This window comes from Pseudopipra pipra, chromosome 5, assembly GCF_036250125.1.
Source record: "Pseudopipra pipra isolate bDixPip1 chromosome 5, bDixPip1.hap1, whole genome shotgun sequence".
NCBI lineage: Eukaryota > Metazoa > Chordata > Aves > Passeriformes > Pipridae > Pseudopipra > Pseudopipra pipra.
Genome location: NC_087553.1, coordinates 1,009,785 through 1,034,795, shown reverse-complemented (window position 1 = coordinate 1,034,795; position 25,011 = coordinate 1,009,785). Strand labels below are relative to the sequence as shown.

General features: G+C 45.7%; 1 protein-coding gene across 4 annotated transcripts; it reads left to right on the top strand.

The window, feature by feature from the left end:
* The first annotated feature begins 937 nt into the window (after positions 1–937).
* NUP50 (nucleoporin 50) lies at positions 938–23,632 on the top strand. 4 transcript variants are annotated; one of them, XR_010430508.1, is made up of 9 exons: positions 938–1,113; positions 10,451–10,529; positions 11,425–11,508; positions 13,777–13,972; positions 15,459–16,058; positions 17,282–17,360; positions 18,369–18,487; positions 19,029–19,137; positions 19,750–19,836. XR_010430508.1 is itself a non-coding variant. In XM_064654058.1 (8 exons), exons 2-8 carry the CDS (start codon positions 10,461–10,463, stop codon positions 19,950–19,952), a joined length of 1,350 nt encoding a protein of 449 aa, XP_064510128.1. In that variant the 5' UTR covers positions 944–1,113; positions 10,451–10,460; the 3' UTR covers positions 19,953–23,632. The 4 variants fall into 4 exon arrangements, 3 of the variants coding, with proteins under 3 accessions (XP_064510128.1, XP_064510129.1, XP_064510130.1); XM_064654058.1 differs by lacking the exon at positions 19,029–19,137 and having other exon boundaries at positions 944–1,113; positions 19,750–23,632; XM_064654059.1 differs by lacking the exons at positions 938–1,113; positions 19,029–19,137 and adding an exon at positions 1,411–1,510 and having other exon boundaries at positions 19,750–23,632.
* Positions 23,633–25,011: the final 1,379 nt, after the last annotated feature.

Genomic DNA, 25,011 nt, shown 5'->3' with positions numbered 1-25,011 from the left:
GCTGCTGATCCTTTGGACAGTAATGGCTCTTTAACTAACTAGACATACAATTGCAAATGTAAATCCCTCTCCCTTGGGGAATCAGAAAGCAGGTTTGGGATGCAGGCCATGAAGTGCAGGAGTTCACTGAACCACAGACGAGGCCTGATTGGCACTGATCCTGCCCCTCAGGAATGGGGACGTGCTTCCCACGTGGTGCTCAGTGAAGAGGATACCGGGGGAGGAGGAGGCTTGAGGTCACCTCCGTCCCGACCTGAGTGAGCAGATGCCAGTGGCAAGTTGTTGGCATGAGAGCTCTGTATCCTGCGGCCTCTCCGCCTCGTGCCTGGCCCCAGGCACATTTAGGGCCCTACGGACATTTAGGGAGAATAGTGATGCCAACTCGCGTCTCGCACCCAAACCTGGGCCCTGCACACTCCATTCCCCCGCTCCGTGTCTCGGTGTCCCGCTCAGTGCCCGAGCAGGCCCTGCACACCCCATTCCCCCGCTCCGTGTCCCGGTGTCCCGCTCAGTGCCCGAGCAGGCCCTGCACACCCCATTCCCCCGCTCCGTGTCCCGGTGTCCCGCTCAGTGCCCGAGCAGGCCCTGCACACCCCATTCCCCCCGCTCCGTGTCTCGGTGTCCCGCTCGGAGCCCCTGGGCCCTGCACGCCCCTTGTCCCCCACTCCGTGTCCCGGTGCCCCGCTCGGTGCCCCCGGGCCCTGCACACTCCCTGTCCCCCGCTCCATGTCCCGGTGTCCCGCTCGGTGCCCCCGGGCCCCGCACACTCCCTGTCCCCCCTCCGTGCCGCCGGTGCCGCCCCGCCCCAGGCGGGGGAACCACAGCGCGCCCGCCCCGCCCCTCTCCCGGCGCGCGCACGCGCGGTGCGGTCAGGCGCGGGCCGGCGGCGGACGCGGCGGTGCCGGTGCCGGTGCCGGTGCGAGCCCCAGCGAAGCCCCAGGGAAGCCCCAGCGAAGCCCCAGCGAGCCCCGAGCGGCACCGCGGCCGGGCCGGGCCGGGCCCGGGGGCACTGCGGGGCACCGCGGGGCATGCTGAGCGCGCCGCGCAGCCTGCGAGCGCAGCCCGCCCGCCGCAGCGTCGGCCCCGCCGCGGGAGAGCCGCCCGCCCGGGCCGGTGAGTGCCGCGGGGCCGCGGAAGGGCGGTGGGGCGGGGCGGTGCGGTGCGGGGGGCTTCGGGGGTCGCGGCGGTGCGGGGCCCGGGGGCTCGGGCCGGGTCGGGCGGAGCGGGGGGTGCGGGGAACGCACGGGGCGAGCGCCGGGAACGGCGGAAAGGGGAGCGCGGGGCGGCCCCGGCGGCCTCGGCTTCCGCTTCCTCCGCTGCCTCCCGCCCGCACCGCGGCTCGGGCTGCGGTCCGCGGGACCGGCGGGGAAAACTGGCCGGGAACGGCTGCCTTGAACAGCGCGGGGACGTTCCGGGCGATCGCGGAGGGTCGGCCAAGCTCCTGCGCTGTGCCCGGTTGTGCGGTGTTTGTTTTTAAACGAGAAGGGCTCGTTCGCAGAACAGCGTTCAGGTTGGAGATCGGGGAAAGGCTTCTCCCCATCGGGCACTGAGCAGGCTCCCCTGGGCAGTGGGCACGGTCCCAAGGCTGACGGAGCTCCAGGAGCGTTTGGACAACGCTCCCAGGGACAGGGTGGGATTGTTGGCGTGTTCTGGGCAGGGCCAGGAGCTGGATCCATGGTCCTGATGGGTCCCTTCCAGCTCAGGATATTCTGTAGTTCTTTGAGCTGTTTCGCAAAATATATTTAACTAAATTAGTATTTTACATTAAAATAATAATTAGTAATTGTGATAAACTGAGAAAATAATTCGAGTTGATTGAGAAGAAACAGTGAAGGGTCAATATGACCTCGAGAGAAAAGAAAAACAAGTCGTAAAACTTAATTGGGCCCCTCTAAAGAGATAAAACAAGTTACCTCCCTTTTACCTTGTGTAGGATTTATAGTGAGACAATTTTGTTTAGTTAGATAGATAATAGGACCTTTCTTGAAATTTATAACTTTGTAGCTAGCAAACATCTGTAGAGTGTCTGATTTGACAATATATTATGGATGCTAGATAATAGGACCTTTCTTGAAAGTTATAACTTTGTAGCAAAAACATCTGTTGAATGTCTGACTCAACAATGTGTAATGTTTATGCTTATGTATAATGAATATTCATGAAGTAGCTGGAAATAAATGTAGGACAACTATCTTCTTTGGGTGTGACAGGCGTTGGGAGTTGTTGAACCCCTTCCCTGATCACCCAGCGCTGAATTTGCTTTTATCATATAATAAAATTCTGATTGGAAATTGCCCGATTGGGTTTCTATTTCTCACAAACTTGGTGACCCCGACGTGATACCCTTTGTGTTCTGGGAGATACTTAGCGCCTGAGATAGGAGCGCGCCCGCTGCTTTTCAGCGGCCTATTCACAGGCCTAATATTTCAACAAGGACCAAGGGTAACACATGTATATGATAAAAGCAAGGAATTAAAAGCTCCTGGAGTGCTGCAGCAAAAAGCCCATAATTCTTGTGCACGAAGACCCGAGTGAGAACAACGGACTGTGAGTATCACTTCGGGGGGCGGATAAAGAGGTCGGAGTGAATGATGAATGAGACGCAGCGTAGCTGCGGAGCGATAGTGGAGTCCTTCTAACCTCGTTTCCGTTTTTCCGCGAGGAATGCGGCAGGTGAAGGGACGAAGCGGTTGAATTGATGAGTGGACCTCTGGGGTCGGTGGGAGTTTTTCAGAAGGGACCACTGAGTCGGTGAAAAATCTTAGAGGGGATCCCAGAGGATCGGTGGAAAGGTAGGAAAAATTTAGAAGGGACCTCGGGAATATGGGGCAGGGAATTAGTAAATTAAGTTGCCCCAGGAAGGAAAGGAGCAGGCAGGCATTGCCGGATATACCCTTAGACAGTCCGCTAGGGGTAAGGATTTTAAACTGGGAAAAGAGGGAGAGTACTAAAAATAAAGAAAAACCAAAAATGATTCAGTACTGCATGATTGGGTGGACTAAAGAAAAATAAGGAAACGGTACCTATCTGGTTAGTTAGCAGCTGCGGGAAAGTTTTGTGTCCCGGGATAGGGGGCACGGATTCCTGAAAATTTTGACTTGGGCCCTCGGAACAGTCTAGAGAGTCAATTTTCAGGGGAGGCGAACGGGGGTTCGCCAGTTACCCAGGTCAGAGCGGGTCAGCCTAGGGCTGTGTGCTTTGGAGGGGACGCCCTCCGGTGCTCTGACGCTGTGGGAGAGCCAGTGGGGCTCTGCAGTCGGTGTGACTCGGTAAATAGCCGAGAGGTTGTGAAACAGCCTTGTAACCTAAAGGTAGCAAGTTTGAAACCCAGTGTGTGACTGTGGTTTGCTTTTGTTTTGCAAGCATGGGTGGTGTGGATTCAAAATTTAAGATCCCTAAAGAATCCCCCCGAGTTTGGTTTTAAAACATTGAAAGACGTTAGCTGGTTCTGAGACATCTTTAAAGAAGGAAGAGCTGTGTAGGCTGTCTCTAAATGCTTGGCCGTTGTTTGGACAAATGAGAGGAGTAGCATGGCCGGAATTTGGTCCGTTTGAACTGAACACAGTGTTTCAGTTAATCTCGCTTTTACATGTAGAACAGAGGTGGCGGGAAATTCGATACGCAGAGTTGTTTTTGTTCCTATTAACACGCCCTGGATTGGGGGTGGAAGGTAAGAGAAATGGAAGCTCAGAAAAGGCAGAAAAATCGGAAATAGAGTTAGAAAAAGAGGGAAAAAGAAAGATCGAGTCAAAGCTGCTCCTATCCCACAAATCCTATTTAAGAACACCAGAGAGGATGATTTAGATATGTTGATATCACCTGACAGGAGAGAGAGTAGCCCGGGAGTTCCACAAATCGGACTCCCTGCTGCAGCAGCGGTGGGGGGGGCTGGAGCTGCCGGGGTGGTGGTTGCTCCTCCTGGACCGGCTCTGGCTGAGCAGGAAGGAGCCATTGAAGGACCCCCTGGTGCGGATCTGGCTGCACCGGGAGGGATTAGGCAAATTAAAGCCTCTGGAGAAATTAGCTCGGGTCCAGCGGGAGTGAGTCCTGTCGATTTAGTTGGAGTACGCACAGAGGTGCAGGTGAAATCAACTTTTGTTGAAGCCGCTTTCAGCGCGGCAGAGCAGAGGGAGGCTTACGCGGACGCTGCGGGGCTGGCTAGCCCAGAAATAACATCTAGTTTGATTGCAACGGGAGTAACAGCAAGAGAAACTCCCGGCCCCACAGGGGCAATGGCTGCGGGGTCTGCCCTGTCTGTTCCACCGAGCAGGGAAGTAGTCTGTAGCTCTGGCGCAGCTGGCAGCTTTGCCGGGGTAGATAAAGTTGCCATAACAACGGCAGAAGTGAGCTCAAAAGTAGAGAAACTAGTAACAGCTAAGGTTGATAGTTGTATCAGTAGCAGTGAAGAGAAGGCGTCGGCCCCAGGGGGGGGCGACGGCCCCAAATGTAGAGGTGTTTCTGAGAACGAGTAGCCCAGCACCACTGATGGGTGCTCAGGCAGTTGATTCTGTCGGTGACGCTACTGATATGAGAGCTGTAAGAAAGTGCAAGAGAGTGTAAGAGAGTGCAAGAGAGACCCCAAAGTTTGCTGCGGGCTGTACTGTTGTAGAGGAAACGACAAGAGAAATAAGTTGGGTCAAAATGTATGAAACCAGGCAAAAGCAAAAGCCCACAGACTTTTTGAGCAGATTGAAAGATGCTGTTAGAAAATATATTGCTATTGATTTAGAATGAGACTTGGGAAAGAAACAGCTGGTATACCTGTTTGTGGGGCAGTCCACAAACGATATAAAGAAGAAATTATTAGAGATAGCTTGAGCAGTATATCAGAACAGAAAGCAGAAAGTTAGTACGGTGGGCGGTGAGGCGATTATAAGAACAGCCGTTACTGCGGCAACAGAACTCCCGGCTCAGAGAGCAGGGGAGGCTTCCGGAATGGCCGTTACCATGGCGACAGAACTGGCTGGCGCCGTGAAGAAAAAAGTGTTACCTGTGTGTGATACAGTGGGAATGTATGTGACAGGAAAAGATCTGGGGACAGAGAGAGCGAAATTAGAGCAGAAAGCAATCCCGAGGTTTAAAACTGTGGCGAGCACAATAAAGCGAAGACAGGAAAAGCTAGTCCTAGTTGTTGCTCTGACTAGTGAAGAAGTTTTAGTTCCTGCCAGTGTGGTCCAGGCAGAGACAGCAGATGCGAGTGCCGGGACAGCGTTAACCACGCGCACAGAAAGGATAAATCCAACTGTGGGACAGGCAAAATCTAAGTTTAGTACAGGAGCTGCTGCCACCTTCGCAGACAGAGCGGGGGCCGTAGCAGGGGCAAAGGCAAATTATTTCCTGGCTGTGGCCAACACGAGCGGAGCAACTCATAACACCTTAGCGGCTGCGAGCAAGAGATCGGCTGGGGTGCAGAGGCTGCAAGAGAACAAAAGAGCGGTGGCAGTAGCTAGAGTCCCAGTCCAGTCTAACTCGGGACCCTCTGCTCCCCCATCAGACCGAAAGGGGAGGGAAGACAAAAGCAGTGTAAATTCCCGGCGAACACAGAAACTAAAACCCACCGGTGCAATATATATCATAAGGTAATAAGGTGATGCTTTGAAAACTGTGAGAACTATCTAAGAGAAAAGAAACTATTTACTAACCCTTGCATCCCCTGTCTTTTAAAACTGCCGCAGGCTCATAACTTGTGAAAGAATATTTTCTACCCTAATTCGGAAAGGGGTTTTGTCTTAAATGTAAACTAACAATGTGTCAGGAGTTAAATGTTCACAGGCAGTTTGTTCCAGCAAACAACCCTGGAAGCTGTACCACTAAAATTCAAACTGAGAAGCCAAGAGAACAACTTTTATGCAGGAGTAGACACGTGTCTCAACTGCAAATGCAAACACGCGACCAGAGTGAAGGGACTTGTTGCTCCATCACCTCTGAAAGAGTGGACTGTGTCGTCAGCGCCTGGGGACCTACGACTTAAACTCCAAAAAGGACCTTTATGAATCCATCACCTGAATGGAGAAAACATATCGAAGGCTGGAATGAGTTATCCCCAGAACAAAGAGACTTAAAGACCCGAGAAGTATTTCCTGAAAGTTTCTGTATAAAACCTAGCCTGAGATCTTAGTTTCAATTAGTCCCAGGACAAATTCTTAGGAGACAGCGTTTTGTTTCCTGGAAAGAAGGAGCCATCCCCTGGCAGAGTGGAGGGGCAGGTGCATATTTTACTAATCGTTTAGTTAACCTAATCCTGGTGTTAGCTTGTAACCATGAAAAAGAAGATCCCTTAACTCCTGGACCACCACCACCAGATCGCATACGCTGTATAAAACATCCGTGAGCTCAGCATGATGGTTGGGTAGAGTGTCAGTGTAGGCACTGTCACCGTAAATGGTCCTGTGTGGCCTTTAACCGACATATACATTGCCCTGTGTGTCGTGACACACGGGGAGGTCAACCCCAATTGGAGTCAGTACAGATAAATAAGCTGTTCTGTGGGTGGGAACTGTTATTACCAGTAAATTGGGAAATATTTGAAACTGACTGGTATGCAGCATTAAGATACAGTGTGAAGAAATTCTCTGAAGAAACAGCCCAAATTGACTGCCCGCTGGATGACTTTAACTTTATAGACCCCATGTAAAGAATGTCACAATGGCTAACAATTTATATATTGACTAATTAGTGGGAATAATAATTTTGTTGACAGAATCCGTTGTTGTGAGATAAAGTGAACCTTTACCTGGAAACGGAAAAACTGGGCCTTAATTAAATTAGAAAATCTAAAAGGGGCAAGACCAGGTTAACCTCTGAACCTGCCACTGACAGCCAGCCACGGGATGCAACCCCGTTTGGGCATGGGCCGTGGAGGCTTAAGTTATGCTGGACCCTTTTGGATACTCTGCTGCTTTTGGGCTCATGCCCTGTCTGACGAGTGTGCAAAATGCTACCAAATTACATGATACAAAGGTCGTATGATTCAAAGCTTAAGCTACCACTCATTTGTCAACAAAGTCTGCTATGACTCTAGAGAAATGAATACTTGCAACACGGATTCTCGGCAAATATGGGTGGCAAAAATTTAGGAAAAGGGAGAACCAGGCTGGGACTTAGCTGTCCTAAGGGAGAGGAATGGATTTGTTTCACTCAAGAAGGCCATTGGGACATTTCTGACGGTGATGGAATGCAGGAACTAATCTATATATTGATCTAGTGGAACATATTATTCAAACCCTGAATTTACCTAAGTGCTGGATTTGTAGTGGACCTTTGATGACAGAAGAGTGGCCCTAGAAAGGTACTGGTCTCACCCCATGGGAAATTTTTAAAATGGAATCACTCCCAGAGAGCATCAGAATCTAGGCCCCAAGGTTGGATTCTAGTTTCTGACGAAATTGGGCAAGAATGCATTGAACGAAGAGGTAGGGAAACATATAAAACTAAAGTAGGAGAGTCCCCATGCCTATCAGTGAAAATAATAAATACCACAGGAGAATACTGGTGGCCAAAGAAACCGTTAGGATATTGGACTAACAATAAGACTGCAGATTGTACTTGGCATGATAAAACTCAAAGCTGGTGGTGTAATGACACAGATGTGAAAAACCCTTTTGAGAGTATAAAAGAATTAAAAATATATTGGGACCGAGCAAGTAGTACTGATTTAGAATGGGCAGCTCCGGAAGGATTATTTTGGATATCTGGAAAGCGAGCATATACACAGCTCCCTAAAGACTGGAGAGGAGTCTGTACACTAGGTATAATCCAACCAGGGTTCTTCTTGCTGCCCCCTGAAAAAGGTATGAGTTTAGGTGTACCTTTGTATGATGATTATGGAACCATACGCCGAGAAAAAAGGGAAGACATTGGGGGAACGCAGAAGTGGTACGATGATGAATGGCCTCCTGAACGAATCATTGCTACTTACGGACCAGCTACTTGGGCCCAAGATGGGTCCTGGGGTTATCGAACCCCATATACATGCTAAATAGGATTATCCGCCTCCAAGCAGTCATGGAAATAGTAGCCAATAAGACAGTTCAAACTCTGGATCTAATCACAAGTCAGCAATCAAAAACCCGAGCAGCTGTGTACCTTAGATTATCTGTTAGCCGAGGAAGGGGGGGTGTGTGGTAAATTTAACACTTCGAATTGTTGCTTACAAATTGATGATAATAGACAGGCAGTTATGGATATTGCAGAGGATATCAGAAAACTGACTCATGTACCTGTACAAAAATAGAACTCCATGCTTGACAGCAAATGGTGAGATAACTTGTTAAGAACAGCTTGGTGGAAGAAAGTAGGATTCTTTCTATTATGCGCGTTGGCCAGTATAATATTTTTACCATGTTTAATCCCTTGTTTCATTAGATTGATAGTTTCTGTAGTACAAGGAATGCAAATATCCACAATGCCGATAGATCCAAAGACGGCTCAAAATGCTAAGATACTGTTGGTCACCAGAACCCCACCTTCTCGGGACGAAGAAAATGTCAAATTAATATTGTCCAGATTAGAACAAAAAACTCGAATTAATAATTTTATGGAAAGAGAGGAGGGATTGTGATAAACTGAGAAAATAATTCGAGTTGATTGAGAAGAAACAGTGAAGGGTCAATATGACCTCGAGAGAAAAGAAAAACAAGTCGTAAAACTTAATTGGGCCCCTCTAAAGAGATAAAACAAGTTACCTCCCTTTTACCTTGTGTAGGATTTATAGTGAGACAATTTTGTTTAGTTAGATAGATAATAGGACCTTTCTTGAAATTTATAACTTTGTAGCTAGCAAACATCTGTAGAGTGTCTGATTTGACAATATATTATGGATGCTAGATAATAGGACCTTTCTTGAAAGTTATAACTTTGTAGCAAAAACATCTGTTGAATGTCTGACTCAACAATGTGTAATGTTTATGCTTATGTATAATGAATATTCATGAAGTAGCTGGAAATAAATGTAGGACAACTATCTTCTTTGGGTGTGACAGGCGTTGGGAGTTGTTGAACCCCTTCCCTGATCACCCAGCGCTGAATTTGCTTTTATCATATAATAAAATTCTGATTGGAAATTGCCCGATTGGGTTTCTATTTCTCACAGTAATATATAGTATTATGTATATAATATATAATATAACTTATAATAATATAGTGTAATATATTGTGTAATACAGTAAATATAATGTTAAATAATCTATTATTTATTATAAATTTAAAATTACTAATAAAAACCAAACCCGCATTACATTATTTTTTATTATATGTTACGTAATTATATATACCAGAATAAAATAATTTGAACAAATTAAATAGGCCTTTAAAATAGGCTTTTTTTTTTTTTTTCGGTTTTCAGTGGGTTAGATTGAAATAGTCTCCCAGGGATCAAGCAAGGCATGGTAGGACCTCAGCTTTCAGGGCTATGTGGCTCAGGGCATTTAAATATGTATACACAAGCCAGTGTGTACTCCCTGTACTTCCAGAAGCTCCTAATAACCTGACCTTATTTGTGAAGTGTGTCAGACCAAAATTCAGGACGTGGAGGTGTGATCTTCAAGGCTGCAGTGCCACTGGATTTACTGTTCCAAACCATTTCACCCTCTAAACAAGATGTTCTGTAATTACTTATTGTTTTGGGCTCTGAAATTCAACCATTTGTGGGTTTGTTTTTTTTTGGGGGGCAGGTCTTAATCACAAACCCAAGGGGGTTTTTTGAAGAGTTTTAATTTCTGTGCTTGCTAAATTGCCACAAAACTTCATATTTCCTATGAAAAGTTTTCATATTTAGTGTCGGAATATATAATCATAATTAGTAAAAAGCTGCTTTTTCGTGTAAAACTCGAGTAGTGTGATTGCTTGCCAGGCCTTTCAGCTAGAAAGCAGCATAGCTGGATCCAGTCTTTGGTTTTGTACACAGCTGATAAACTGTCCTACTGTTTCAGACATTTCCTTCTCCAGGGCTGGTTTTCTCTTCCATCACAGAGATAACCAGCAAAATGATGATTGGCTGCTTACAGTGTTTGCTCTAAAATCCATGATATGCCTTATGTACCCTTTGGAGGCAAAATAGCCTGATCTATTGGTAATTTTTTAATTTTCAATTTTAAAATTAATAATGGTCTTCCAGTCCTGTTTTTTAAAGGAGAGCGTTGTCCTCAGCCTTAGCCAAGCTTTCTGCCCAGCTGCTTCAGTGGGTCCTCATCAGTATTTATTTTAGGTGGTGTAAAGGAACTTTTCTTGCTCACATGGGTATCCTGAGAAGGCAGGGAGTGGAACATGGAATGTTCTGCTGATTGTTGTTGCCACAACACTTGGTTTTCCACTGTTGTTCCACTTTTGACCTGCTTCTGTATTAACTCTGATTCCAATTTTTGGTTCTAAGAACACGAATTGAAGATCACTGTTGCTTAGAATTTAATTATTAAAGAATCATTCTATGATTCTTCCCCCCCCCCCCACGTAGGTGTGCAAAAATGGCCAAGAGAATTGCAGAGAAGGAACTGACTGACCGAAACTGGGATCAGGAGGACGAAGCTGAGGAGGTAAGTTAAGCATCAGTTCCCCACCACCACCCCTGCAGGTAGCAGAATAGTTATTGACATGTGCTGTTCATTTTGTGGGTAAAACCTGCAGCAAAACTGGTTAAAAGTGTAGCGATTGAAGGTAATTTTATACAGGCGAATTTTATAAAATTGCTTTTTATAAAGCTTCCAATGTATGCAGACCCCAGGGCAAAGCAGCTTCTAAGACTTCAAATGACATCAGTAGCTCAGGGGAAAGGAACTTTACATTTCTAGAGGGAACCCCAGGCTTGTTAAAATGCTTTTGGACTCTTCAAATGTGTGAGAGGTATTTACTGAATTCACAGGAAAAGCGGATTTGGTTTCTTGAGATAAATTTTCTTTATGTCTTGTGTGGGTTTTTTTAAGGGCCAATAATAGTACATTTCAGAACTATGTTAATTTTAGCTTAATGTCCCCACACAGCCAGAGGAATTAGGCAAAGAGTCAAATGTTGTGTTTCATCTGATGGTAAAAAGAGATTTTCATGTTTACTGTTTCATCCTTATGGCCCGTGTTTATCTCTGACCAAACTGTGCTTGCTTCTGTCCTACTGGAAGTATTAAATGTTTAGGCCTGTAAATGTAAGAAATAAAACTGACTCTTCCAGGAGTTTGAATATAAGAAAACTTTATTTCCTCACTTATTACAGGGTAGTAATGAGCCATTAGCTGCCTTTGCTAATGTTGGAAGTACAGCAAGTTTCCAGGTATCACATAATGTCCAGGTCCTCGGCGAGTTAATCACTACCGTGTTTTTGGGGTGGTTGTGGTTTAATTCCTCCCCTTGTTTGTTAGGGGGCAGGGTTAGAGTCGTGTTCAGAAACCCTTGTGCATTTTGAGAATTCCACTGCTGATTCCCTGGCTTGCTCCTGCAGGTGGGAACGTTCTCAGTGGCCAGCGAGGAGGTGCTGAAGAACAGAGCCATTAAAAAGGCAAAGCGCCGGAACGTCGGCTCAGAGGTAACGTGGGCACTGGACACGAGTGCTGGGGATGGGCTCAGCTGCAGCATATGGCACCAGGCTCAGCTTTTCACCTCCCTGGGCTTGTGGTGATGCTGCACAAAGTTGTCATTTCACTCACCAGCTCACATGTGCAGATGGGTTTTGGCTTATTGTTCCATGGCAAGGAAAAGGTGAGAAATGGTTAATTAGTACCACAAGTATTGGCTGGGTGAAGAGAGTATTTGTGAAGCAAAAATGAAGAGTGTTTCAGACACAGTGTCCTCTGCAGATGGGTAAAACAGCACTGGGACTTCTCTACTTCCATTCTTTGCAGAGATGGAAGTCTGGCAATGGAAAGTTCCTAGTTATCCATAGGAGGGCTGAGGGATGTCTCGGAGGCTGAATTAGTAAAAGCCAAAATATTAAACTGTTCTGAGGATGAAAACATATCTTTTGTCAAGAATGCTGCTACTTTTTTGCCTCCCTTTGAAGAGCTTTAGTGCCACCTACTCTTTGCAGTAACAAATGGAAAATTGAAAGGAGGCTGGCCTTTGTTACAGGTTTAGTCCCTGTGAAAGCATTAACCCAGTCCAACCAAAGTGTTGTCCTTTCAGAAATCCCTGGCAAATGCTTTGTTGTGTTTTTTGCTACCAGCCAGCCTTTGAACAGGGCTGTTAGGAATAGGGCAGGAACTGTGCCTGTTGCTCAGATTTGGATGGAATGGGACCAGGCACAGTTAGGAGCTACACAGTTTCTCATGTGCTTTTGGTTTTCCTTCTGCAGTCCAGGCCACGTAAATGAGGAAGCTGACTTAGCCCACTGCTGCCTTGAGTAGTTTTAGCCACAAATGTGTTCATTAAAGGGTTGTACTGGGGAAAGGTGATGCAAGAGCTGAGCAGGAGAGATTTGGGGCAGATGGAATAGGAGAAACAGAACTGATTGAGAAGGGGGACCAGGTGGCTGTAGAAGAAATAGTCAGGAGGCTGGGAGCAGGCTGCTAGAGCTGGGAGAAGGGCTAGTACAGGGATCAGGTTTAACCCCAGCAGAGCACGAGACACTGAGAACTCCTTGAGTGCAGTGAGCCCTGCTCAGCCCCAACCAGAACAACTCTCTTCTCAACATTCTTCTCATCCTGAATCCAGACCACAGCACTGTACCAGCTTCTAGGGAGAAAATTAACTCTATCCCAGCCAAACCCAGGACAATAGGTTGGACAAAGTCTGAAAAGCAGAAGAGATGACAGGACAGCTGAGGTTGCATAAGAAACCTGTGAAATATTTGCAAAAAGGTAAACCTGAATTTTACTGACATTCCTACATGGAGCAAGCACAATGCTGTAATGAAGGAGACTGCACTTAACTGGAATGTCCAGAGAGAGAGGTGGAACTGATCAGAGAGAGACAGAATAAAAATTGCTACCTAGGAATGACAAACAGGACTGCACTGGAAAAGGTAAAGCACAAAGGGAAGCAGAAGCAGCCCACAAGGTCAGAATAGAATACAACCTAAAATTGGTAAGCTTTGCCATTTCTTCAGTGGCAAAAGCAGATGAAACTCAGAAGCAGTTCTCCTCCTCTTGATGGTTTTCCAGAGACACTGGAAGCACACTTCCTACAGTAACATTTCATTACCTCAAAAGGCCTAAAAGTACCTAAAAGTGGTAGTGCCTATTTGTATGTTAATCACACTGCCCTTTAGAAACATGAGAAACTATGCCATAAAATAATGTGGTTGTCAAGACAGTGTTCAGAACTGGGTAATGAAAAGGCTGCAGAGACACACATTTTGTGATCGAGTACAGTCTGTCTTTGCTTCTCCCACTGGTCACATTGAAATATTTTGGGTAAATCACAAATGTTTCGTAGGTGACTCCAAAATAGGCTGTTTTGGATGAGGGGCTTGAAGTGTTAAGACTCTTAATTGCGGTTTTAAGTGCTAAGAGCTGCTGAAAATAAACCTGCAATTGTATATTGCTGCGTAATTATTTAAAGAAAACAACGTGCTACGAGTCTCTAAATAGGCAGTCAAACACATCCGCTGCTCTCAACAACTTCCATGTATCCACTTCCTAGAGCCAGATTATTTTCATACCAAACATCTGAGTCCTCCAAAAGCAGTAGCAGTGTGTCACAGGGAAGCTGTTCCCTGTGTTTGCATAGCTGACACAGTAATGCACGGAATGACACGCTGAAAATAAACCAGGGATATCAGGAATATTAAGCAGGGATGGGATTTGTGTGGAGGAGATGTGTGTAACTGGTTGTCTCTCTTCTTTTCTCTCCCCAGTCTGAAAGTGGAGGAGCTTTTAAAGGGTTTAAAGGCTTTATATTGCCTTCTGGGAAAGGAGGAGGTGGCTTTGGCGGATTTGGGAATGGTGCAGGAATAAAGCCTTTGGAAGGGCTGTCTAATGGAAGCAGTACTGTCTCTAGCACTCCTCCTTTCAGCAGTTTGAAGACCACTCCCGAAACACAATCAGCATTTGGTAAGTTTTAAATAAGCATATCTGAACACATTCATCAATAAAGTCTGTATTTATTAGTGAAAAAACAAGTTCAGACCACCCTGTAGTTCCGTTTTAAGGTTTTGAGACTTCATTCCTCTTTGTGAGATTTCTTGAAAAGATTTTAGGCTGCTGGAGGGACAAGTTATCAAATGCATGCAGTCTTGAGAAGTGGGAACTAAATTTGCATTTGCTCTAATACTAGAGGTAGAAGTTTTATAGGCACAAGTGGGAATGGAAGATACTGGCCTAAGACACTCTTGGAATAGTATAAAGCAGCTGGTAACATGTTCCAGTTAAACAGTTGTCCCAGTTCTTTAAATTTAATTAAAAAAAAAAAAGCTAATAGAAGTTATCCATTTAGTAAGACTGCAGTTTCTTGATGTGTTGGTTTTTTTTCTTAAGGTCTTGTTTCTGTATATTTTGCCATTCTTGGTAAATATGTGCTGCATAGCTGGAGTCTTAACCTCTTTTCCCCTGTACACCTGACATGGCAGACAGTCTTTCTAGAATTGTATCTGTTACATTCATACCTACATTTTAAGGCACTTGGAATACTTTGGCAAGTCTAGCTCCCATGCTTTGGAAGTCCCTGAGGAATATTAGCTCTGCCCCTTTGTGCTGGAGATGGAGAAATGTGACCACTGCCACAGGATTTTGGAGGCCATGTGCTAGAATACAAGTGGTGGAGTTTTGAGCTTTGGAGTAACTTAGATTTCAGTGAGCTTGACTAAATTAGGGGAAACTGAAATACTCAGTGAGGATTTTCTTAGTTTGCTGCCTATGTTTTTTATATGGAAACCAATTTTGCAAAGCATGCAAAATTGTGGGCTAGTGCACTCAGGGTGTTTTAAAGTGTAATTAGCAAGAGATAACTTGACTATTTTGACTTAGTAAGTGTTACAGTGTTATAAAGCTGTAAAAACTTTGTGAAAGTTTTGGCAAAATACAAAACTTGTACTTTTTAATGTTCTGTACAAGATTTCTTTTTTTTATTATTCACTAGCATGCTCCATCTACTTTGTCTGTCCCTGAACAAAGTAACCTTTCTAAATTTAAAATGTGGGTCTGTCTCACAGCACGGTGTGCTCACTGGTACAGCAGTACCTGGGGCAGGCTCAGGTTGGATCTCAGGGAAAGGTTCTCCCCCCAGAGGGTGGTTGGCACTGACCAGGCTCCCCAGGATAGTGGGCACGGCCCCAAGGCTGCCAGAGCTCCAGGAGGGTTTGGATGATCCTCTCAGGGACAGGGTGTGACCCTTGGGGATGGTCCTGCACAGGGCTAAGGGCTGGACTCGCAGATCCATGTGGGTCCCTTCCAACTGGGCATATCCTGTGGCCCAGAAGGAGCATAACTGAGCAGGGATGAGTGACTTGGTAAGAAATACCGGGAACACTGGTTGGGCTTTTCTGAGGACTCCGCTTTCTGGGGGAAGACAACGTTCTTAGCCACGTTCCTGTTGTGCCAGGGTCGCCCATGTCCAACGGCCCCGGTGCCGCAGCGTTTGCCGAGACCAAGGCCGGGGGGGACAGGCAGGGCTCCTACCACAAGCAGCTGGCCGCCCTCAACTGCTCCGTGCGCGACTGGATCGCCAAGCACGTGAACTCCAACCCGCTGTGCGACCTGACCCCCATCTTCAGGGACTACGAGCGCTACCTGGCCAGCATCGAGCAGCAGCACGGCGGCGACAGCGGCTCCGAGGGCGAGCCCGCCGGCACCCCCGGCGCCAGGGCCGCCCCCGCCTTCGGGGGCACGAAGCTCCAGGGCTCGGCGTTCCTGTTCAACAGCAGCAAGGCCGAGGAGGCGCCGGCGGACAGAAAGGCCGAGGCCGCGCCCGAGAAGAAGGAACCGTCCTTGGGAGCCGCCTCTGCCGTCTCCTTTAACTTTGGCAAGAGCGCCGACAGCCCTGCTCTGGGCTCCCTGGGCTCAGGAACACTCAGTAGTTTCTCCTTTTCTCCCGGGAGTTCGGGATTGTTTGGAAAGGACGCAAACCAGGCCAAGTCTGTCATTGCAGCACCCACCAGTTTACTGGAAGCTCAGGCAGAAAGCAGCAATGCCGATGAGAAAGGTAAACTCTTTTTATTGCTGTTTATAGTTACTTTAGTGGTAAGCTGTGAGTGTGTGCCACTTAAGGATACTGCAAAGGTGCAGCAATAGTAAATTGAACGAGATCGTGGCGTGGAGCTGTGCCAGGGCAGGGTCAGGTTGGATCTCAGGGAAAGGTTCTTTCCCCAGAGGGTGGTTGGCACTGACCAGGCTCCCCAGGGCAGTGGGCACAGCCCCAAGGCTGCCAGAGCTCCAGGAGGGTTTGGACAAGGCTCTCAGGGCCAGGGTGGGATTGTTGGGGTGTCTGTGCAGGGCTAGGAGCCTGACTTCATCCTTGTAGGTCACTCCAACTCAGGCATTGTATATTCTATGATTCTGTGATCAGAATTGTTCTGGAATTTGAAGTGCAGACCCACACCAGTAATCTGCAAATCCCAGCCATGCACACGGTTTAAGCAACACCAAAAGTTTGTGCTTATCAAAACCTACGTATTTCTGTCAGATTTACACTTTCTGTAATAGAATATAATCCTTCACCTGGAGACAGGACTTGAAAAGGCGACATTTAAAGCAGCTGGTATGTTCTCCTTTGAGTCTGCAGGGCATTTTGATCCCTATGCTTTTCCCAGTAGCTTTATGAAGAGATTCCCATGGTAAAATGCATGAGATACAGAACAACTGAGTCCATTTTATTTAACAGACTGTAAGGCCACCAAAGTTACATGGTACCTGACAGCTTTGTTCTGCCTACACTGGGTACAGTGAGCTGATGGAATTCCTAGGAGCTGAGGGATTGGAAAGGCATAATCTGCCACTGTCTCTTGGCTGTCATTCCCACAGCGAATTCCCTTCCCCCAAGTTAAACCTGGCTGTTGGAAGTTTTTATTGTACTTTACTTGAATTTGTGGAGCATGCTCTTTGAAATGCAAAAACTGCTTTGTGTCAAACCTGAAGGTTTTGACTAATTAAGCTTTGTATTTTTAGGGTTTGATTGTCTGGCAGGGGTTGGGTATTTTCACCCCACTTAAACTGAAGATGAGGATGGAGTTGTTTGAGGGGCTGAAGGAAAAGCAAGTAACACTTCTTTTTCTGTAGCTGAAGCTGCTGCAGAGCCCAGAGGGACTGAAATGTGTTCTGGCCACATGTGTCCATGTCAAACATGGCATGCACAAGGGAGCTCTAAGTGCCAAAAACACCCTGCAGGCTCTGTGCTCACATTAACATATTCAAACTTTCTGTTTGAAGGAGGAGAAGAGGAGGAAGAAGAACCACCAAAAGTCGTTGTTAATGAAATAAAAGAGGATGATGCTTTCTACTCAAAGAAGTAAGTGACTCTGACTTGGAAAGCAAAATTCATACCTGCATATTGCTATTCTTCACTGCAGTGCATGATTAAGGACATGTTCTTTACTTTCTAACTGATAAAGCTTGGTGGGAATCCATATAGAGTATGAACTTGTAAAAAAGTTAATTACAGGCAAGAATTTGCAATGCCTTACTAAAATTCTTCTGTATGTTGGACACAACAGTAATAGTTTGTGTTCTGGTTGTGATCTGTTTTTTACAAGTGAAGATGTTCTTGCCTTTGTCAGGTTTTGTGAGTTTAAACTGCAGGGCTACCACAAAAATTTCATGCTGTGCTGCTGGAAAATCCACCAGCTGCTCAGTTATTTGCACAGCCTAAAATAAGACTCTTCAGCTGGAAAATGCTGATTGTTGTGTGAAGGAGTGAACAAGCTGTGCTTTTAAGCTCAAAATGAGAGCAGCTGTACTAGAGGCAGTTTTTCAAGGCATGTTCAGTAGTCCAAGTAATTGACACTCAGCACAGAATTTGTCCTGCTACCAAAAGCCATTAGTTTTATCTGAGAGAAGGTGTGTGCTAATTTATTAGGAATGGTTTATTAGGTTATTAGAACTTCACTTAAAAATGTTTATGAATTGTACATAAAAGTTCTCCCATAACTTCAGAACATGACAGCAAGTTCTTTGTAATTAGTGTTTTTTAAAGTAGCTTATACAGTTACTGCTCCTCACAGACCCTGAGTACAGGTTGCTCTGCACTTTACTTTTCCCTGAAGGCAGTACCTTTGTCATTCCAGTACTGAAAGAAATAATTACCTTTCTCTTTGAACTGCAAGTGCTGTCTGTTAGCCCATGAAACAAGGTCAAGAAGAATAAAGATTATTTTACATCATGTTAACTCCTGGTTATTGTTACTGTGAGTCAGATGGGTGCCTGTACTTGGTGTACTTGAGAGATATTGTTATGTCTTTAATCTCTACATGGCTGCACAAACAAGGGTTTTGAGTTTGTTTTATTTTTTCCCCCGCAGGTGCAAACTGTTTTACAAAAAGGATAATGAATTTAAAGAAAAAGGGGTAGGAACATTACACTTAAAACCAGCAGGAAATGAAAAAACTCAGCTCCTAGTCCGAGCAGATACCAATTTAGGTAAGTAAAGTTCTTCCAGTAGCAAGTGTTGATGTGAAATTCCTTGCTAAGCATTAGGATATTTTTGTGGTTACACAGCATAACAGACACAGTTAGTGAAAACCTTTCTACTTTTTATTTTCTCTGAATAATTTCAAGTATTTGAACAAGCACTTGGATGCCTCTCCTGAGCATTACAGAAGAGAGCATGTGAAGCTGTGCAAGGAGTAAAAGGTTATGGTGTATGTTTGGGAATTCCTTCCCCCCACTTTTTTACAAGCTTTTCTCCATCCCTGGCTTCAGTGGCCTTGAAGCTTGGCTTAAGGTCCAGCTTCCATAAAACTGAGTATCTGGTTGTAGAATCCCTGAGGACTAAAGCCAGGCTGCACTGAAGGGCAGGGTACATCTCAGCTCCCTCCTGCCTTCATCCACAGCGGGGTGTTAGGAAGTCTTTCTCCAGCTCACACACTAAGACATTTGAGCTTGGGGATTCCAAGCTTGGGGTTTCTAGAAGCTGCTGCAGTCATAGTGATGCACTTTCCTTTTTGCTGTCTTCACACAGTGCTCTATTCCTTTCCTAAAATCTCACTGTGTTGAAAAACTGAACTGGAAAGGGAGGCGAAGACTGACTTTTCCCTAATTCTGCTGCCATGTTCTGAGCTATTTCCCAGGTCTATAAATGTGTGTGTCTCCTGTGGAACCAGACTGGAGTTTGTTTGCTGCTGTTTAGTAGCCCACTAACCCTGGAGCTCTGGCACTCACTTCCCTCTTAACTCATGAAGTGGTTTAACAAGTTGCCACAGAGCTGTTGTCAGTAACCTGGCACAGACCACACCAGCTCTGTGGGAGGATTTGGGGATACAAAGTACTTCCTGCACCCTGGTTTGTCCCATTAACACCTCTGTCTGCATCAGAACTAACATTTTGTTTCTGCTTCTGAACTGCACCCAATGGTCAGAACTAAGCACTGGGACTGGATTCCACACTTGCTCCTTCTGCCTTTTCCCTGTGTGTCCCTGCTATCATATTCTTCAGGCTCCTCCCTCTAAAAAAGAAGGGTGCAGTATTTTCAGAGATTTCCTCATTCCTGCTGAGGAAGGAAATCTGAGAACAATGGCCCTGAGCAGATGCTCAGGGAAGAATAAGACAAACATACCTGATGTTTGTGAGTTGCCTTCCTTCCAAACCCTCCTGAATCCCTGTTTAGTACCTGTACTAACACTGCATTGCAGTAAAAGCTGAACAGTGGCTAATGGTCATTTTTCCCCCCTCCTCCCCCGCAGGGAACATACTGTTGAATGTCCTAATTCCACCTAAGATGCCATGCACAAGAACTGGGAAGAACAACGTTCTCATAGTTTGTGTCCCCAATCCACCGATCGACGAGAAGAACCCGACTGCTCCTGTCACCATGTTAATAAGGGTGAAAACAAGTGAGGATGCAGATGAGTTGCACAAAATCTTACTGGAGAAAAAGGAGGCTTAAAATAAGTTGCAGTCAGTGATTTGAGGAATTATTGCCAAACTGCTGCTGCTCTTTTTTCCTTCCCTAACTTCACTTGAACATTTAACTCTTTACTCTGATATTAAGAACTGTTATAGGAATTCTGGAAAAAATTATGTGAGGAAAAGCTAAACTAGCTAATAAAAGCTTTAATAGAACCCAAGTGTTGGACTGTGCTCCCTCATTTTTCAGTGTCTAAATGCAGGACCTCTTCTGGATAAAGCACATGGATATAAATCCAGGCGTATGTTTTTAGCACCGCTCGACCAAACGGACTGAAATCCGAGCACAGAGACACGGTACCAGAGCTTCCTCACAGACTGATGCAATGCAACCACCTCCTGCTTGGAGAAGGGAGGATGTCCAAGTTTACCTGTTGAAACTGTTTGTAGACTCCAGTTTTTAATTTTGATTGGTCTGTTGTATTCTTTCTGGTGAGACTGGTTTCTGACTGGGTGACAACGCTGCACCCCACCACAGATGATTTGTACTGTGCTGTGTCTGAACTCTTACAGACCCACGTGCTTTTGGGACTCAGAGACTGCAGATGGTGACAAGAAAATTTGCTTGTGTAGTCCTGTTGACAGTGGTGTTTTCTAGAGAAGAACTGTCACTTCTGTCCTTACTGTAGCAACAAGCTCATGATGTGCAATAGTAGAAGCAGACAACTGGAAGACAGTTTATCTGGGACCACACCAGCATCCCCTGGCTCCTGACACACCAGAGGCCAAGGGCTGCACTTCCACGATGGTCCTTCCAAGGTGTTTGTCCTCCCTCCTTGGGCCACACCTGCAACCCGGCTGAGGCAGAGCTGTACGTGTTGTATTTGTCCTGCTGCTGGTCCTCGCTGAGCAGAGCTCTTCCCACAGCCAAACTTCAGGGCTTTTGTAGACCTTTGTGTTGCCTCTGGCCTTTCCTTGCCCCTGTGCTGAAGCTGCAGTGCTGTGCTGCACAATGTGCAGCTTTAGGACAAGCTTTCTGTTGCACATAGGGAGCGCTGGGTTAATCTACAACTTAGTTGTCAGCTGTGTTAAAGTTACCCATGTGGCAATAATTGATGGATCAGAACACTGATTCTGGTCTTGGTTTCCATCTCAGCATTATATCAGACTCTGCTGGTTTAATCCTTTTCTTTTGCAAATCTTGTTTGCTGGAAACTCCTTCCCTAGTAATTGTTTTTCTACTGCACTCCCAGCTCTGGGACCTCTCCGAGAGCTCGGGGTTCATGTTAAACTTGAAGTGCTCTCTTGGCTCAGCTCTGGAAGATGGAATGAACATGCCACCCTGCCTCTGGCTAATGTGACACACAGGAAAAACCCTGCCCTTCCTTAAAAAATTCCCACAGGCCATCTGGAAATCCACCCTACTGGCATCCTGTGGGCAGGGAAAAAGGAGTAGCACCATTTGCTGAGGTGCAGCACATCTCACCTGTCCCCCCTGCTCTGGGGGGACAAAAGCTGCCTCTAGGCCTAATTTACTGCACAATTCAGGTTATGGCCTTTTTTCCCCTCTTAACTAAAAGGAGGAAAAACTTGATAGGATCTAAAGCCCTCTTGACCAAAGTTCAAAAACAAAGGCCTTTGCTCACGTTTCAGCTACGCTTGGCTACAGGAACTGCATTTTTAACACTGAAGTGTAAGAGGAGATTTTAAGGTATTATTTGAAATATAAACTGGTGCCTTTGGGGGTTTCTTTCTGCATCCGGCTCAGTACTTAAACCATAAAAAGTCAGTGACATTACTTTCCTCAAAATAAGATGCTTTTTTTAAAAAAAAAAAAATATCTTGCTGCTGCCTGAATTGGAGGGTGTGTGTGCTCATTGTGCATGAATGGAAAGCAGAACATTACCTGCCACTTCAGTCCAGGCTCAGGTTTTGGGTCCAAGGGCTCAGTTAAATTTGCATTTGTCTTTTGAGTGTTGTCTTACCCTGTTCCTGCAGGCAGGTTGGTAGAGCAGAGCTCTGGCTGTGCATCCCCTGAGGAGCAGCTCTGTCCAGGTGTGCCCATGGCTCAGCCTTCTGTTTGTTTGCTTCCCAAAGCTCCTGGCTGTGGAACTGCTCCTTCATCCAGAGAAATGTGGACCAACAGGCTGACCTTGCCCTTCTCTCCTCGTGCTGTGCCTGTGCAGTGGGGCAGGCTGGGGTTCTGCACACGTGGCCCAGCTCTGACAGTGCAGCTCTGCCCTGTCTCCAAGGGGGAGCACAGAGGGGAAGGGAAAATAAGTAGAATAATAATAAATGGTGTTGGAAAAAATTAAACCTTACCATAGCCACGGTAGCAAGTCAGGTATTCTAGCTGTGGGAAAGACTGAGATGAGACACCTGAATTCTTCAGTGTGTGCATTTATCAGCAAAGGCAGGGGAAGGTAAATAATTGGGATGTTGTATTCATTAGCCTGTCAAATATATGCACAAACATACAACTGTAAACATTTACATGGGGAAAGTTGCCCCTAAAAGAACAGGGAAGAATTTTACTGCAGGTCAGACTTTAATCAGCATCAGTTCCTGGTGACCCTGCCATTATCTGGATTACAGAGCAGGGAGTCACACACTTTTCCCTTGGTGCTCAGGTCTAGAGCACAGCCCTTCTGCAGCACTGTCAGAACAAAGACATTTTTGATGATGCTTCAGTTTCTAGTCGAGAAATATTAAAGTACACAAATGCTGTAAAAGGTCAGAGATTATGACATAGAAATAAAGGCCTAAAATGAGTTAAAAGCCAACGTTAGTGGAGAGCACAGACATCAACATAGTAATGCCTTCATAACAAAGTGGCTCATGCTATCCAAGGAAGGAATTTTGGTCAGAATTGCTACTCCAGGAGGCATTCCTGTATCTTGGGAGACATTTGATGTATTTAACAGCTGGATATCAGACACCTGATGTTAAAGATGCAAGTTCCTGCCCTCGTTTGCATTAATGCCTTCACTGCCCGTAGGTGTTTGAGTGTCTTATGGATCATCCATTCCTCCTGCTACTCTGATTTTGGAGTTTCAGCTGCTTAGAAATCTTTCCTTTCCCTCCCACCTCCCCACCCAGAAAAATCAAGATCTCTGCTTTTTAATTCTCAGAATCATCGCTAAGGGAGGATTATTACACTTGGTTTGAATTTCATTTTAAAATATTAATTGCAACATGCAAGGATTTTTTTGTTTGTTTGTAATGTACTTAAAATTATCTATTTGGGAGCACGGCAGTGTGTTCCTGTAATCCTTTCTGGCTGATGGATGTAAAAGTTTAATTTAAATTTACAGTTCAAACGAACGTGTTGTGGAACATAAACGAATCAGGAGGTTTGCTTTGCTGTTACAAACTGCAGTTCAGCTCCCTTTGCAGCACTGTAACATTTAAAATGTCCTTAAAGACTTTCTTTCTGATGCCTTAACTTATTTGCATTTGAGAAAATTTTGTAGCTGGTGCCTGTGTGCAGAAATTACCTGACATTAAACAACTGAAGTGGCATGAGCTAGTCTAAATCCAATGAAAATGCTGAATGTGATGATTTGTTAGTTGTTAATAGATTTCAAAATGCTCTGAATTTTTCAGTGGATCCTTAAGTTTTACATAACTTGTCATGTACCAATGTTTTCATTAGTTCTGATACACTGAGGACGTGTACAAAAATCCATGGAAAATGTGAATAAATGAATGGGAGATTCATTTGTCTTGTGTCGGTCACAGTCATTTTGAGTGCACAACACCATTAATAAAATGAATTTTACAACCAGTTGCTTGCAGGTGAACTGCTGCCTGGAAAACCCTGCTGCTAAAAAAAGGAATGTCCTGCCCTGGCCCTTCCTCACTCAAACCTGGAGTTTGCATCAGTAGAGAGCCTCATCTCTACCCAAACTGCTCAGGATGTTTTGAATAAAGAAACAGAAGCAGAATTTACATGGTTTGAAGTAGTCATCAATATACTTACCCACGTTTCTGGTAGGTTTGTGGTACTGCTCATTTTTTTAAGGCATTGTTTAGAAAGTCTTATTTGCACCTGAGCATCCTGAACATAATGAGTTTGGTGGGTATTACTGTTAGGGACATCTTAACCTTTACTGAGGGGTGACACTGAAAGGAATCATGGCTGGAAGTCTGCAAAGGCTTTGAAGACAGGAACAGAAACGTCCTGTCTGGGCAGTACCACTGAGGAGAAAGTGTGACTTTGCTTTACTACCTTAGAGCACAGATGGCAATAACACAGTACAAAACCCTTTGTCTAAACTACTTCTGGAGCTCCACCTGAGCTGGTGGGTGCTTGGGGCAATTCTGCTGACTGCAGTTCCAGGGAAAACTTGCAGGTGGTTTCTCCACTGTAAAAAGCAAAATCCTAACGCTGAAGAGAAAAGGGTGGATTACATACCAAACTTAATTAATCTGGCAGTTCCTGAAATCTGTGTTTCCTTACCTTTACAGTGAGGTCAGAAATGTGACCAACCACCTGTGCTGATCTCCTGTGCTGGGCAGGGCACCATGGACATCCATAGCAGGGAGCATGGCATTCCCAATTCGTGCTGAGAGCCTGGATAATAACTCCTCCTGCTCCTTGATGCTACATCCATCACTGCCATTTTCCAAGGAAAACCCACTCTGACACTTGCAGTGATGAAAGAAGGTTCTGGCCACCCTCTTGTCCTTGGGGAGCAAAGCAAAGCCCCCACACTGGGTGCAGGGTTAAGGCACTCGCTGCTTCCAGCAGGGTTTGGATGAACACAAGGGTTGCATCCGAATTAAAGGCTGAGTGCAGGACTTGGAAAAGTCTGTAGAGTTGTAAACTGCTCCTGCTGAATCTCCCCAGCAGGAAAAGCAGAACCACAAACATAAGCACACTTCAGTGTCCAGGGGAGATGGGAGGGGACAGAGCAGGGGTGAGTCAGCACGTGCTGCAATGCTCAGAACACACAGTTTCAGGCAGCGCAGGGATAAAGGGTGAGCTCATTTTTGTGCCACTGCACAAACCCTCACTGAAGTTCTTCCTGAACCAATCAGGAAGAAACCATTACAGCCATCAGTCCTCACTACCATGCACTGCAAAAACTTAAATG

Bases quoted from the DNA above. Each gene is read 5' to 3' on its own strand.
- NUP50 (XM_064654058.1), top strand. From the start codon at position 10,461: ATGGCCAAGAGAATTGCAGAGAAGGAACTGACTGACCGAAACTGGGAT. The intron at 16,059-17,281 runs GTAAACTCTTTT...TTCTGTTTGAAG, and splicing joins CAGCAATGCCGATGAGAAAG to GAGGAGAAGAGGAGGAAGAA. The intron at 17,361-18,368 runs GTAAGTGACTCT...TTTCCCCCGCAG, and splicing joins GATGCTTTCTACTCAAAGAA to GTGCAAACTGTTTTACAAAA.